The 12,331-nt window shown below is 37.0% G+C and overlaps 3 protein-coding genes and 1 long non-coding RNA gene across 4 annotated transcripts; 2 read left to right on the forward strand and 2 right to left on the reverse strand.

Moving 5' to 3' along the window:
- The first annotated feature begins 88 nt into the window (after positions 1–88).
- On the forward strand, positions 89–8,994 carry LOC116286422 (uncharacterized). Its single transcript, XR_016119085.1, has 3 exons — positions 89–188; positions 8,647–8,756; positions 8,873–8,994. It is a non-coding gene; the product is annotated as an uncharacterized LOC116286422 (long non-coding RNA).
- LOC148913162 (uncharacterized) lies at positions 664–2,629 on the forward strand. Its single transcript, XM_089026147.1, has 3 exons — positions 664–1,203; positions 1,397–1,657; positions 1,946–2,629. Exons 1-3 carry the CDS (start codon positions 743–745, stop codon positions 2,118–2,120), a joined length of 897 nt encoding a protein of 298 aa, XP_088882273.1. The 5' UTR covers positions 664–742; the 3' UTR covers positions 2,121–2,629.
- On the reverse strand, positions 2,139–7,005 carry LOC148913163 (uncharacterized). Its single transcript, XM_089026140.1, has 12 exons — positions 6,351–7,005; positions 6,065–6,280; positions 5,743–5,926; positions 5,388–5,601; positions 4,895–5,252; positions 4,547–4,744; positions 4,214–4,400; positions 3,423–3,671; positions 3,090–3,261; positions 2,674–2,819; positions 2,408–2,602; positions 2,139–2,337 (listed from the first exon to the last, which is right to left on the reverse strand). The coding sequence occupies exons 1-12, from the start codon at positions 6,711–6,713 to the stop codon at positions 2,210–2,212; spliced, it is 2,610 nt and encodes an 869-aa protein (XP_088882266.1). The 5' UTR covers positions 6,714–7,005; the 3' UTR covers positions 2,139–2,209.
- A 35-nt stretch (positions 8,995–9,029) lies between the features above and the next one.
- LOC116286421 (heparan sulfate glucosamine 3-O-sulfotransferase 1-like) lies at positions 9,030–11,799 on the reverse strand. The gene has a single exon (XM_089026145.1). It carries the CDS (start codon positions 11,620–11,622, stop codon positions 10,336–10,338), a length of 1,287 nt encoding a protein of 428 aa, XP_088882271.1. The 5' UTR covers positions 11,623–11,799; the 3' UTR covers positions 9,030–10,335.
- Between the last annotated feature and the right edge of the window lie 532 nt (positions 11,800–12,331).

Consider the following 12,331-nt stretch of genomic DNA (forward strand, 5'->3'; position numbering starts at 1 on the left):
ACCTAATGATATTTATATATTTATAACATTTAAAAGTGTAATTACCATTGGTGGTTAGCAGTCATGTGACATCATGACACAGGGAGCCCAAGAATTCTCTTTCACTCTACTACTAAATGGAGTTGTGCTCTTTTGAAGCACCCCATTTATTATTTAGCATCAAACTATTTAGTCATCAAGATTGCAAGGTTAGTCAAATACAAGTTATTAACTTGTAATAATAATAATAATAATAATTAATTGAAAGGCTTATTGAAGCAATTTAAAACTTGCCCTAAGTTACTTGCCAGGAATGATTCTATTTTTTAGTTGTAAATACAAATTTCTCTTCTTATGCACTTTTACTACACTAACTAGGAGAGAAAAGAATAATACTTAAGGGAATGATGGATTAGCTTGCATAGTCAGAGAAGTTTATGAAGGGAAAGTAATTTAAGGGAGAAGGAAGAGGTGCTACCATTTTTCACTTTTTGACTCAAATGAAAACAAAAAATGGTCTGTCAAAAGACCCATTTTAAAATTCAACATGTGAGTTGAGTGTTGTGTGCATAAAACATTGAATGTAGTGGTGGTATTTGTGAGTGAAAAAGTGTCCCCAGAATTTAGTACAATAGTGCTAGAACAACATTACTAGACACTTTAAAGTGCACCTACACCCTATTTTTTTAATATTCTTAACTGTTTGTACGGAACTTTTTAAAATGTTTTGTGGTATTTCGGTCACATTTGAAAAAAAAATTGAATGCGAAAAATTGTTTTAAAAATACGAAATGCGTGGTCCATTACCGCAGAATCAAAGCGGGAGTCTGGGTCCGAGTGTGACGTCACCCCAGGCCATGACTTGTTGCTTGGTGCACGAAAGTTAGTAAACAGATCGAGTACTTTTGAAACACAAGAGATTTTTGAAGACAAATTCGTGAAGATGGACTCTGATAACTCTGATCTAGAGACATCTTTTGACTTACAAGATGAATACGATGTTGAGGACGAATGTTTTGACTGTTCTGAGCAGTCCGATTCAGGAGAATATTTGTCAGTCGAAGGAAATGATGATACCTCTGAGTGGTACGAAGGGCATCATTCAGGAGAACCTCTGGCAGACGAAGAATGGACGAGACAGTATGAAAATACTGAACGAGAAAATGCCAAGATTGAGGAAATGCTTCACAAACGATTGACTGCCGTTAGCGTAGTAAGCGAATGGTGAGTTTTCTGTGCTATTGAAACATAAAAGCGCCCCGTGAATTTATAATGCGAGAGCGGTTTCGCCAAACCGTAAACAATGTTTTTGAATGAGCTCGAGGATGACACTAACCAAGATTGCGACTTTTGTAAGCTTTACAGTTTCTTGTTACGTGTACATTGAACATTCGTGTTTTTACTGTTTGTTTTGAAGGTGCAAGTGTGGCAATTGCTCTACTGAGATGCTAGTAAATATAAGCGAATGCTATTGCTGCAAAGAACTCGACGGATGCGACGAAGCTCTCCATTCTCAAGAAGTCCTTCAAGACCTTGATGAAAATGCCGAGCTGAACTGCATAACCGAACATCCTGGCTTCTCAGCAGTATGTCTCCAAAAATGGAGTCTTAAGCTAGCAGCTGATAAGTACAAAACCAGAGATCGGAAAAGATATCAACAATCAGGATCAGAGGAAAGGTAAGCTGAATTTGTGGCTTCTTTATGTACACATTATACTTTAACCAAAGAAATTATGAAAAAACCTTATCAATAAAAAGTTAAATATGCCAAAAATATTTTTATAAAGCAGTTTGTCCTTCTCGACATTAATTCCAAGGATTGCATGGGATATGATAATTTTTGCAGTGAACCAACCCCCAAACTCATGAAATTACCTTAATAAATCAAACTATTTTATATTCATTAGTTATTGATCATAATTTTGTTGTAATCACACACTAAACTGATTCATTATTGACATTCCAGCTTCCTTCGTAGCATTGCATATAGGGAGTTCACAAGACTAGTGCATGGGTATTTGGGATACAAGAGACGAATTCCACTACCAGCCTGTGCTTACACACGCATCAGAGAATGTTTCAGAATTTCTGAAGATGAACTACACAGTGGGTTTGAAATGGATCTTGAGCCTTTAGTTTGACTGCACAATGACAAGATATAAAAATAAAAAGTATTTAATACAAATTTTGTAGATGAAACAATTTAGTGTTTTAATAGTCGATGTTTTTTTTAATTTCTTTGGTTTTTTGGACAGTCAATGACATTCTTGTGTCCTTTCATAGGATTTTTGCATAGGCTGCAATGTGGGGCTCTCTTGGCATGTTCTCTACTTGTTAGTTGGTTTTGTTCAGGGACATCTAAAGAAAAAATATTAAAAATGTATAAGTAATATAAAATTTATAAATTTAGCTAAGATGTAAAAAGTACCTGCACAAGTAGGAGGAACATCCTCAACCACAATGCTTTTCCTGTGCAAGTGCTTTTGAAGAGCCTCCTCTCTTGGCTGCTTCTCCAGCATTGAATTCATTGGTGCTGGGGTCATCTGTCTTAATTCATCTTGTGCAGCAGTCAAGTCTTCTTTTGATGAATTCATGAACGTCTGGAAAATTTCTTCCACGTAACCTATAATAAAAATTGAGTTTAAAATTATGAGTGACAAAAATGTAACCCTTGAAGCACAACACATAGCCTACCATAGTCTGGTTTTACTCTGACATCCCTTATCGTGGCTTCTCCATTTTTGAACTTGGGATAAACCACCTTTTGTCTGTTGTTGCCTCCCGTTGTTTCTACCTCTCTCCGAAGATTAAGGTTGAAATGCATAGCAGCAAGAATGTGTCTGAAAAGAAAATATCCAAATTTTAAACATATGCAGTTGGATTTGACAGGGTTTTACCTTTGGGGTTCATTGGACTCCCAAGTTATCTAAAATTGAATCCTATGGCATATATGTTTTTCAAACTCTCTTTATTTCAAAGATATTTTCGTGTCTCTAGAAAGCAATCTATTTTTGTTTGGGCGTCCTATTCATATTTTTTTTACATATATAACCCAAATTTGGTGATCTTATTTATCAATCAGGTTTCTCGCTAAAATTCTAAATACAAACCGGCAATACATTCCAACATATGAATATGCAATCATTTTGGGAGCAAACTGATTGATGAGGGAATGGAATCCTTCCAAGCAACTGGTCTGCGCCCAAGGGGAAGCTTGCTGGATACCCTTTTTCAGAGAATCTTTTGTCAAGGCTTTACAAATTTTTTCATACACCTCTGACCCTAAAGAAAAAAAGGTAGCTTAGAAAGTGTTTTAAATTTTGAGATTAATAATCTTACACTCCTGCTTACTTCTTGGGTGAGAACTTTACACAAGATGACAATAGTTTAGTTTGGACTTTATGAAACTTAAAGCCAAATAGAATACATTATGCAAAATGTACCTTTAGATAACCAACGTCTGGGTTGAAGTATCCCATGATTGCACTTGTTAAAAATTGGATCATCTAGGCTATTGTGAACATTCACTATGTGACTGAGAAAAGATTTAAACTTTGCCCAGATCACAGTACCAGAACCATTTGAAGTAGATGTGGCACTCCAGTACAGATGCCTCTCACAGGGCTTTATCCACTCCTTTACTTCTTCATAATGCTTTTCTTTAGAAATTTTTGTGAGGACTTTCCTGATTTCTGAAATGCATAAAATTAATCTACATGTAGTGGTAGTGCACATGTATTCAAATCTAATAAGCCTAAAGCGAGATGATATTTTACCCCCGACTCTATGCCATAATAGTTTTTAAAATTCTTTCACATCAAAACTTTTGATTCCTTAGAGAATACAGGAACAATAGTCATAGTTAGTGAACATAAACAAAGTGAAAAGGACTATAGTCTAGTAACGGGTGGTAAAAAATCATCTTGCTTCAGGATTATATATAAACTTTTCATGCGTCAGGGCAAGTATGCTCTATATCTACTCATTGCAATAACGGTTTCATAATAATAAATCACTGACAGGTTTAATATTACAGTGCGGCTAATGAAACCGTGGCCAATTGTATAAAATTGACCGGTAAGAATTTCGAACTTAATGCTACCATATGATTGGCTAATAATTCTAGTTTATCAAGTTACCCTGGATATAGTAATCACACTAACTATTCTGCATATACTGTATATTGGTCATTTGCATACAAATCAAAGCAATAATGAAGTCACTCATAACTCACTTTTCTTAAGGTGCCATAAATCAAAGTAGTGGACAATGTTTGTCAACACCTTCTTCATGTGACAAGCAATACCAGTGTGTCGGTCAGATATAAATGTTAAGATCACAATCCCATATCCTATTAGGTAATCCATGCATTGTTTGAAGCCTTCAAACTCCATTGCAGGACTATTTCCCACTTGGTTCCTCTGCGGGCAATGAAATAAAAAATATTTGTTTGCTGAAACAAAATTTGTGGTTCATGAAAAATAAAGATGGCAGTAATTGATATTAACTGCTATTTTTATTATAGATGGTTCAAAAGAGAGTCCTACTGATAAAGTTCATGTCTCACCTGAATTAATGCAAAATGTATAATCATGGGGACAGTGCAACAAAACATGGTATATGCACCATATTTTGCACTGTGCCCCATGCTGTCATGCCGTCCATCACCTGCTAGTACAACACCACTGCCCATGGACTTTATGTTGTCAAGCATCTTCTTCTGGTAGCTTTTCCAGTACATATGTATTGCAGGGAACAGCTTGGTCTGCAAATAAAATACAAAATCCATATAATGCTATTTCTTCTCCATCTTCGATCAGAAGATGCATTTGTTTGTTTATCTTAACTGATTGTACCATTATCATTATAAACTACCTATGACAAACATAGTACAATATATAATACCAACACTCACTCTTTGATGTTTAAAGAACGTAGTCATCGACACACAACCAAGACCCATGTGTGCAAAGATTTTTGATATTTTGGAGATTGATCCCCCAGCCAAAAGGATTGCCATGCAAAGGAGAAAGTTCCCTGCTGGTACACCCCAACCTGGTATCACTGGTTGACTGTGCCAGACATTTTCCCTCTTTAGACACTTTGGGTTGCTGCAGGCAGTTTTTATTACAACTTCTGTCCCAACTTGGCTCACTTCTACCAGGGGGTTATCACTTTTGCAACAGTGACAAAACTTGAACAGCAATAACAGCTGGGACAGAAAAACAATGAACTTTGGCTCTGATCGCAGATTGGTGTCATTCAATTGAACCCTGAAATAAGTATATGTGATATGTGTTAAAAATATTAAATGGGTATATTAGCAGTATCATGAAGTGCAGCTACATTATGTTGTACATGGCATTAGTAAACATGAACATTATAAAGTAGAGAGGGGAAAAACACACCTGTGAGCTGAATTTTCTATATCATCCTCAGATTCATTTGCTGACTCCTCTGACTGTGTTTCATAGCTGTCATCTGGTTCTTCTTCTGTTACTTCCTCCTCGCTTTGGTCATCACTGTCGTAATCCCACTCTGAATCAGTTACACTTTCTTCTTGAGGAACTGAGTCACCCACTGTCTGAGTTGCCTTGTTTTTCGTTTTGTTATTCTTAAGGCCTGATAATAATAATATTTATAAAGATTTCAAGTATTAGGTTCACAAATACATATTAGTATAATATATCCTTCTAGGAACCCTAAGAATGTTTGTCACTTATAAAATCACACATACTTATAAGGACTAGCTACATTACTTACGTCTTGTAAGCCTTCTGCATTCAAGCTTCCTTTTCCTCAGGTGTGATCTCAGGGATATTACTTGGTTTCTCAGCAGTCTCCTTTCTTTTTGCCATTTGGCTTCACCAGTCGTAGGGTCTCTAGTACTCGATGTCTCCTCCGTTTCCATGAAATCGACATTTTCGTCCTCCCTGTTCTCGGCACTCTGGTGAAAGAAAATCGATAGTCGATTGAGCTACACTGTATTATGTAAACAATCATCCTTACTCTACCATAAACAATGACTCGTGTTCAAAACATATGAGTAATAAAGCCCATAAGACTAAGTTGTAATAATAATCACCGTAATATCTTCAGTATTAGAGACAGGAGCAACTTCTAAAACCTCTTCTCTTTGTGCCACAGGCAAGAGCATAGGCTCAGGCTCGCTGACTGGTTCAGTTGTACCAGGGTCTTCGACAGTGGCGTCATCATGATGATCTTGATGTGCAGTACTACTGGGGACGCTTTTAGAAGCAGCAGTCGACACGGTGGCATTTTTTAATGATTCTCTTAAAGTCTATCACGAAAAATACACTTTATTAGTTTCATAAGAAGGTTGCAGTAAATGTTTTAGCTGAGTTTTTTACCTTTCTTCGATTGCGATATGTTTGCTGTTTCTTTGGCGAGTCTAGTTGACCAGCATGTAGCGTGGGGTAAACATTCACTCCAAAACTGTCTCGTTTCAGTCGAGGGATGGCCGGTTTTCCCAAGGTAGCAAGAGTTGTAAATCTTCGCTCAAATGATTCTACTCTAAAATGCACAGAACATATGCACGAGTTCCTTGTAGGCTCCCACTTTGCACGCTTCACCTTTACAAACTTTATCCATCTAGTCCTTCGCTTCTTGGCCTCGGGTCTTTCATCATTAAAATACGGAATACTATGAAGGGCAATCCCTTCAGGAATATTTGGAACGTTGCTACATCCCCAAACTACACATTTGTTGGGCATTTTAGCGTTTGGAAATAAAACGTATTTAAGAAATTTGATAAAAGCAAGCGAATAGTCTAGAAAAATCTGTATAGAATCTGTGGTAATCTTTGGTTGTGTTGGCCTGTGGTGACGTCACACACCGCTCGCCCCAATCTCCTCTGTAATTACGGCCATGGTTCACTTACTTCGGCTAAAATGGTCAATTTTTCAATCTTTGACAGAGCACCAAAAATTCCCGTTTTGATGGATCTAAAAAATTTTTCCACAAATCTGCTTTTTGTGCCTTAAAGTTTTACTCCAGATCAGAAAAAAATAGGGTGTAGGTGCACTTTAAAAAAAAGTGATTGCTTTTTAGTTTTTCATAACATGTTGTATGAATAATGTTTATCTATCTCTCCCATCCCTTCGTAAGACATGAAAGTTCCTCTTCTTTTGGATAGGGATTTGTAAAGAGAAAAGGCCAATGAAAGAGATAGGCTATATCAATTGATATATGCTGTATTGCATGTATTGCATGTATATCCTATCAAAACCGAGCTGAAACAACCCCTTCATCATCTTCTCTTTGAGTCTCCTCTGGAGTCATGTTGGGCAAGCCATCATCATTCCTTTCTTAATGGCTAATACAGGCAGAGAATGCCACACCTCTCTGCCTGACAGACTAGTATTAGGTGAGGCACTGAGGGTGGTCACTGCCAGGGTTCCCTCTGATATAGGTTAGTAATGATAAAGTGCAGAGAGACACATCACATTTTAAGTGGTCATCTGAACAACTAGAAAGTCTAACCATTTGTAGATGAAATTACAAAGGCACCACTTTCTCCTCAGTTATTTTAAGCCCATGAGTGTTAGTCTGGCCGGGATTCTAACCATGACTTCCCACACAACAGACTGACTCTTATTTACCAGCTGAGCTAACTAAATTGGAATTAAATATATGATGTGAATACAAACAGATCACACTAGCAATCATTTTATTATAATTATTTATTATTCACTTGATCAGAATATGCTAACAAGTTTTACAACCTTACAATAAATATGAGATATAGAGTAAAATAAATTATGTATCCTGTTAAATATAAAACTGTACAATTTTTTTTCCAACTCTGGGGGCTGAATCATTGAATTGTTTAGCCACAAAAATGTATCAGAAGAGCATTGGTTATTTATCTTTAATATATATCCCTAGCTATCCCTGGGTATGTTGCGGGACTGTTTTATGGTACAATTTACCAAGATGGCATCTGATTCATCCCCTAAAACAGTCTCACAATGCACTGCAATGCCAACTTGCCTCAGTTTTTTCCTCAGTCTCAAAATAGGTAATAGATACATGTACACTGCCCTTTTAACACCATCATATATCTAAATCCAATCTTGACAAAAAAAGAAATTATTTTTTTGCACCTTTCCCCTACCTATGGGAGGTTTAGGTCAGAGAAGAGAAGAGGTATAAAGAGGGTAAAAATGTATTCTATGAATACAGTAATGATGAAAAGGTAAATTATACACCGTGAAAAGATGAAAAAACTTACTGACGTTTCGGACGCTAGTCCTTCGTCGGAAGGATGAAGGACTAGCGTCCGAAACGTCAGTAAGTTTTTTCATCTTTTCACGGTGTATAATTTACCTTTTCATCATTACTGTTTCATTAGAAACACCGACGCAGCTCACACTAGTTTTTAGCTAGTTATATCTTTTTATTCTATGAATACGTCCTTTATTAAAAGTCAATTCCCCCTAAATTCCCATGATCTCTTAGGCCCCATTGACATGAAAGTAGGTTGACCCTAGTGCCAGGAACAAGTCTTTTGGTTTCTTTCTCCAGGGGATATCCAAACCAAGAGGTAGTCCTAGCAGTAGGGTCACCCTACCTTATGAGAGACCATTCACATGAAGCTAGGATGACCCTGGTGCTAGGGATAACTATTTTGTTTGTTTTCCACAGGAGACACCAAAAACAAGAGGTAGTCCTAGCAGTAGGGTCACTCTACCTTATGTAACATGTTAGGCTCCTCATCGACCATGTTGTCTGATGAAAAGGCAAACAAGCAAAAGGTTAACCAAAATTCTGTAACTCGCAATTATTGGTGATCATAAATGTAGCTTTACCCCAAAAACTTTAAACTAACACTAACCCTGATACAAAGGCTATTTCTCTTTACCCTTTGTAGGGCGGATTGAGAGGCATGATCTAAAATCAAAATGGAAAAGCAGAAAAGACCTTTACTTACTGAATAGTAAATGCTTATCTATCATATAAATACATTGGAACCCTATCCTATTTTAAGCGTCATTTTGCAATTGTACTCCTTATTTGGGGGGGGGGGGGGGTAGGATCAGAGGGGTGGTGTGAGATGGCCCTTGTTGAATATTACCTTTTGATCCCTAAAGAATTAGTCAGTACATGATACAACTTGAGTTCTAACATGTTATCAAAAATAGCTTGGTTTTGATATTAATCTTCTGGAAAAATATGATTATTTATTGTAAAACTTGTTTTCAATTTTTATAAAACTAATTCGTCTTTTTCCTTATTTTTCCTGTTAATGTTTGGTAAACATGACCATGACATTGAAGTTATCTTGAGCATAAACAATTAGGTCTTAATTTCCTGAACTGGTCCATAAGTGGTGAAATGACAGATGATAACCTTTGATCAAAGGATATTTCCTTTTTTTTAACGATAAATGTTTTTATGATTGACATTGAAATAGATAAAATCCTAATCGGTAAGGTTCAAAGCACATTTTAGGAGCAATTAGAGAGAGTTTGATTACTAGATTACTCACGTGTCGTAATTTTCAAGCGGGTCAATCTTTTCGAGATAAAAATGACAGATTGTATTCGGTTTTTTTAAATTCTGAATAAAATCCTACAGGGATTATAAAAGTCGTTCAAAAATATTCTCTGCATGAACAATATTTCGAAAGTAACCATGAGAAGTTTACGGAAGGATTACACTAAGCTCTGAATTAGCAGCGAGTTGTTCAACGGCCTATCAAAACACCTGAATTTCCGTCCAGAGTACAAGGGTTAAACCTCGTGCAATCGCGACAACATACCGGGAAAGACCAGCATGAAATCGACAAACAAACAGAAATTTATGATCGTTTAGGAAAGGTACAAACTCACGAAACATGATTAGGTAGTCAACCCGAATTTCGCCCTAAACTGTCTTTGATTCTTTCTCAATTTAAGCCAGCCTAAACAGCTTGTCTAGAAAAACGACCTCCATTGACTTCTTTCGTAAGAGTGGAATTCGGACATGTTACAATCATATAATAGCTGAGTGGCAGTCAGTCAAGAAATTAATTTATGTAAAGTAAATAAGAATGCGTATAGACTATCAAATACCCTAGTCTAGTTGTTGTAATCGTACTCTTTTGTTCTTAAAACATACTTTTCTGTTGACTGTTTCTGTTTTACTGACTAGTGGAGTTTCCTTGATTGTAGAATATTTTTGTGTGTTATGGAATCGTTTTCGCGAACATTTTGTTAACATTTAGTCACTAATGTGTGGGACATGGAGCTCGATAAATACAAGACGACTCGACAGGCACTCATCGTGACTAACCTTTCGACACCTTTTTCAACGCATTAGCATCAATAACACTATCCTGAAATCTAATCCAAACTACGGCCATCCAAAGTCTCGCTTTACCATCTTGTAGAATTTTAAGTTGTGTGGTCTGAAATATCTGTTCAGTAGTTTTAAAACCTCAGGCGATACTGTAGGATGAGTTCTACCTTTACTCTTTCCCATACAATTAGGTTTTGTCTGTATTCCGTTAACAGTTCTTTTACCTACGATACAGTAAAAGCGTTTGGTTTCGTTAAAGACAAAGTTGTCAACACTTATGACCGGCTTGAGGTTAAGAAACTTTTCCACGAGTTGCACTTCCTTCGCCGGGTTCTTAATGAGTTCCTCTCCGCTTACGAAGTGCATCTGGTCCAGAGGAAAATACTCCAGCCATTTCTCCAAATAACTATGATATAAACCTATTTTAAGCTTCATCCAGTTTTCATTAACAATCCCTTTCTTTAAATCTTTAACTGCAAACGTTTCAAAAGGGTAATTGTCAGGCTTTTTCGCCAGAGATTGAGTGTAGTCTGAAATGGCTCGTCGCGTTGGATCGCGTACTACGACAATTAATTTAACACTCTTTGACATATTGTGAACTCTTCTTGGTACTTCACTAGTAACAAAATATGCGGGGGACTTTTCTATAGTTATTTCCCCAGGAACAGACTCTGGCATTTGGCTTTTATACCATTCTAAACCTCGTATATAGTTGTTGTCCCGGTCAAAGAAGTGTACCTCACTATTACATGCCTTGATACTCGGATGAATTTTTAAAATTTCCAATAAAGCACGTGTACCTCCTTTCTTCACCCCAATGATTATGGCATTTGGTAGTCGTTTTATTTTGCGTTTTTTGCTATTTTCTGTAGAGTCCTCAGTGATTTCTTGTGCTAATCCTTGGCTGTCGACCTCTGGTATCAATTCATGTTCGGAAATTTTTGAATGTGGCCTCGGTTTATCGTTCCTGTCAACACTTCTAGCATCCGAGATTTTCTGTAAGCTCGACTTCTTATCTGTACTCGCATAATCCCCTGACGACGATAACTCATATTTTTCCTTGTTCCTCAACCCCTTAGAGGTGTCTATGGATCGTGTAGGCGTACTGTTCTTATATTCTAATGGTTTTGCAGCGATAATTCGATTGGAATCGCGAAGTCTTGTTTTCCACCAATTTCGCTCGGCTAACCCCGTCTTCATTTTGTCGACCTTGACTAGATAACCTTTTCTGGAACTGAAATCGTAGATAATATACGAACACAGTAGTCCAAGGACGACAAGGACACCGAAGGTTCGTTTAGCACAAGGTAATCCATCCGTAAATCTCATAAAGTCAAACATTTCGCCAAAACGACTAAACTTTTGGCCTCTCTTCCCTTTTTATTGTTCCTATTTCTCGCTGAACACATACCAAAGTCCAGTGTTAATAAAGCTAAGTGAATCAAGCCACGATAAGGCGCTCTAAACTCTCAAATCTTCGAAAATAAATACAATCAACAGAGTTTTGCATTTGTGAATTTTTTTAAAATGCACCACTGAGTTGTTGCTGTAATTGTATGTAAATAGGGGCACAATAAACGCGCTGTGATTGGCTCTTTAGCGCGTCAATCTGTCAACGAATCTAAACTCAGAGCACTCGAACGGCTTTAGTGAAGCACAGATCTATCACAATGAGCATAAAACCACCTCTTTTTAATGACTTTAGGTCAGCCCTTTATAACTACCAGAGCTTTTATGCCACGTTTATGAATTTATCTTATTGAATATGTTTTTGGACGCGACAATCACACTGTGCGCAGTAGGTCTAAAATTGACGGTGATACTGAATCTCCCAGCAACTGTGCGGCAAAGATACCATCGAAAATTCCCTCGTAATTTTATGAACCACTTTATAGCTATAAGAAATATAATAGTTTCTTATTAGAAATGGGCTTTAATTAAGTCATGGCAAGCTAAGTAAAGCCTGCTTTCTTTGATTTTAGTTCAAGGTTTCGAGGATTAATATAACTTAGTACTGTAGTACCGATATGCCAGCTGTAAATCGCTTTCA

This window comes from Actinia tenebrosa, unplaced genomic scaffold (assembly GCF_029948245.1).
Source record: "Actinia tenebrosa isolate PJP-AT-01 unplaced genomic scaffold, QUT_ActTen_1.0 PGA_scaffold0__85_contigs__length_37466705, whole genome shotgun sequence".
NCBI classification, from domain to species: domain Eukaryota; kingdom Metazoa; phylum Cnidaria; class Anthozoa; order Actiniaria; family Actiniidae; genus Actinia; species Actinia tenebrosa.

What these genes read in the sequence shown, in the direction of transcription:
- LOC148913162 (XM_089026147.1), top strand. Translation starts at nt 743, where the DNA reads ATGCGAAAAATTGTTTTAAAAATACGAAATGCGTGGTCCATTACCGCA. An exon ending in GTTAGCGTAGTAAGCGAATG is followed by an intron (nt 1,204 to 1,396) that starts GTGAGTTTTCTG and finishes TTTGTTTTGAAG; the next exon opens with GTGCAAGTGTGGCAATTGCT. An exon ending in CAATCAGGATCAGAGGAAAG is followed by an intron (nt 1,658 to 1,945) that starts GTAAGCTGAATT and finishes TTGACATTCCAG; the next exon opens with CTTCCTTCGTAGCATTGCAT.
- LOC148913163 (XM_089026140.1), bottom strand. Translation starts at nt 6,713, where the DNA reads ATGCCCAACAAATGTGTAGTTTGGGGATGTAGCAACGTTCCAAATATT. An exon ending in CAGACGTTGGTTATCTAAAG is followed by an intron (nt 3,262 to 3,422) that starts GTACATTTTGCA and finishes TTTTTTCTTTAG; the next exon opens with GGTCAGAGGTGTATGAAAAA. An exon ending in CAGAGTAAAACCAGACTATG is followed by an intron (nt 2,603 to 2,673) that starts GTAGGCTATGTG and finishes TTTTTATTATAG; the next exon opens with GTTACGTGGAAGAAATTTTC.
- LOC116286421 (XM_089026145.1), bottom strand. Translation starts at nt 11,622, where the DNA reads ATGTTTGACTTTATGAGATTTACGGATGGATTACCTTGTGCTAAACGA.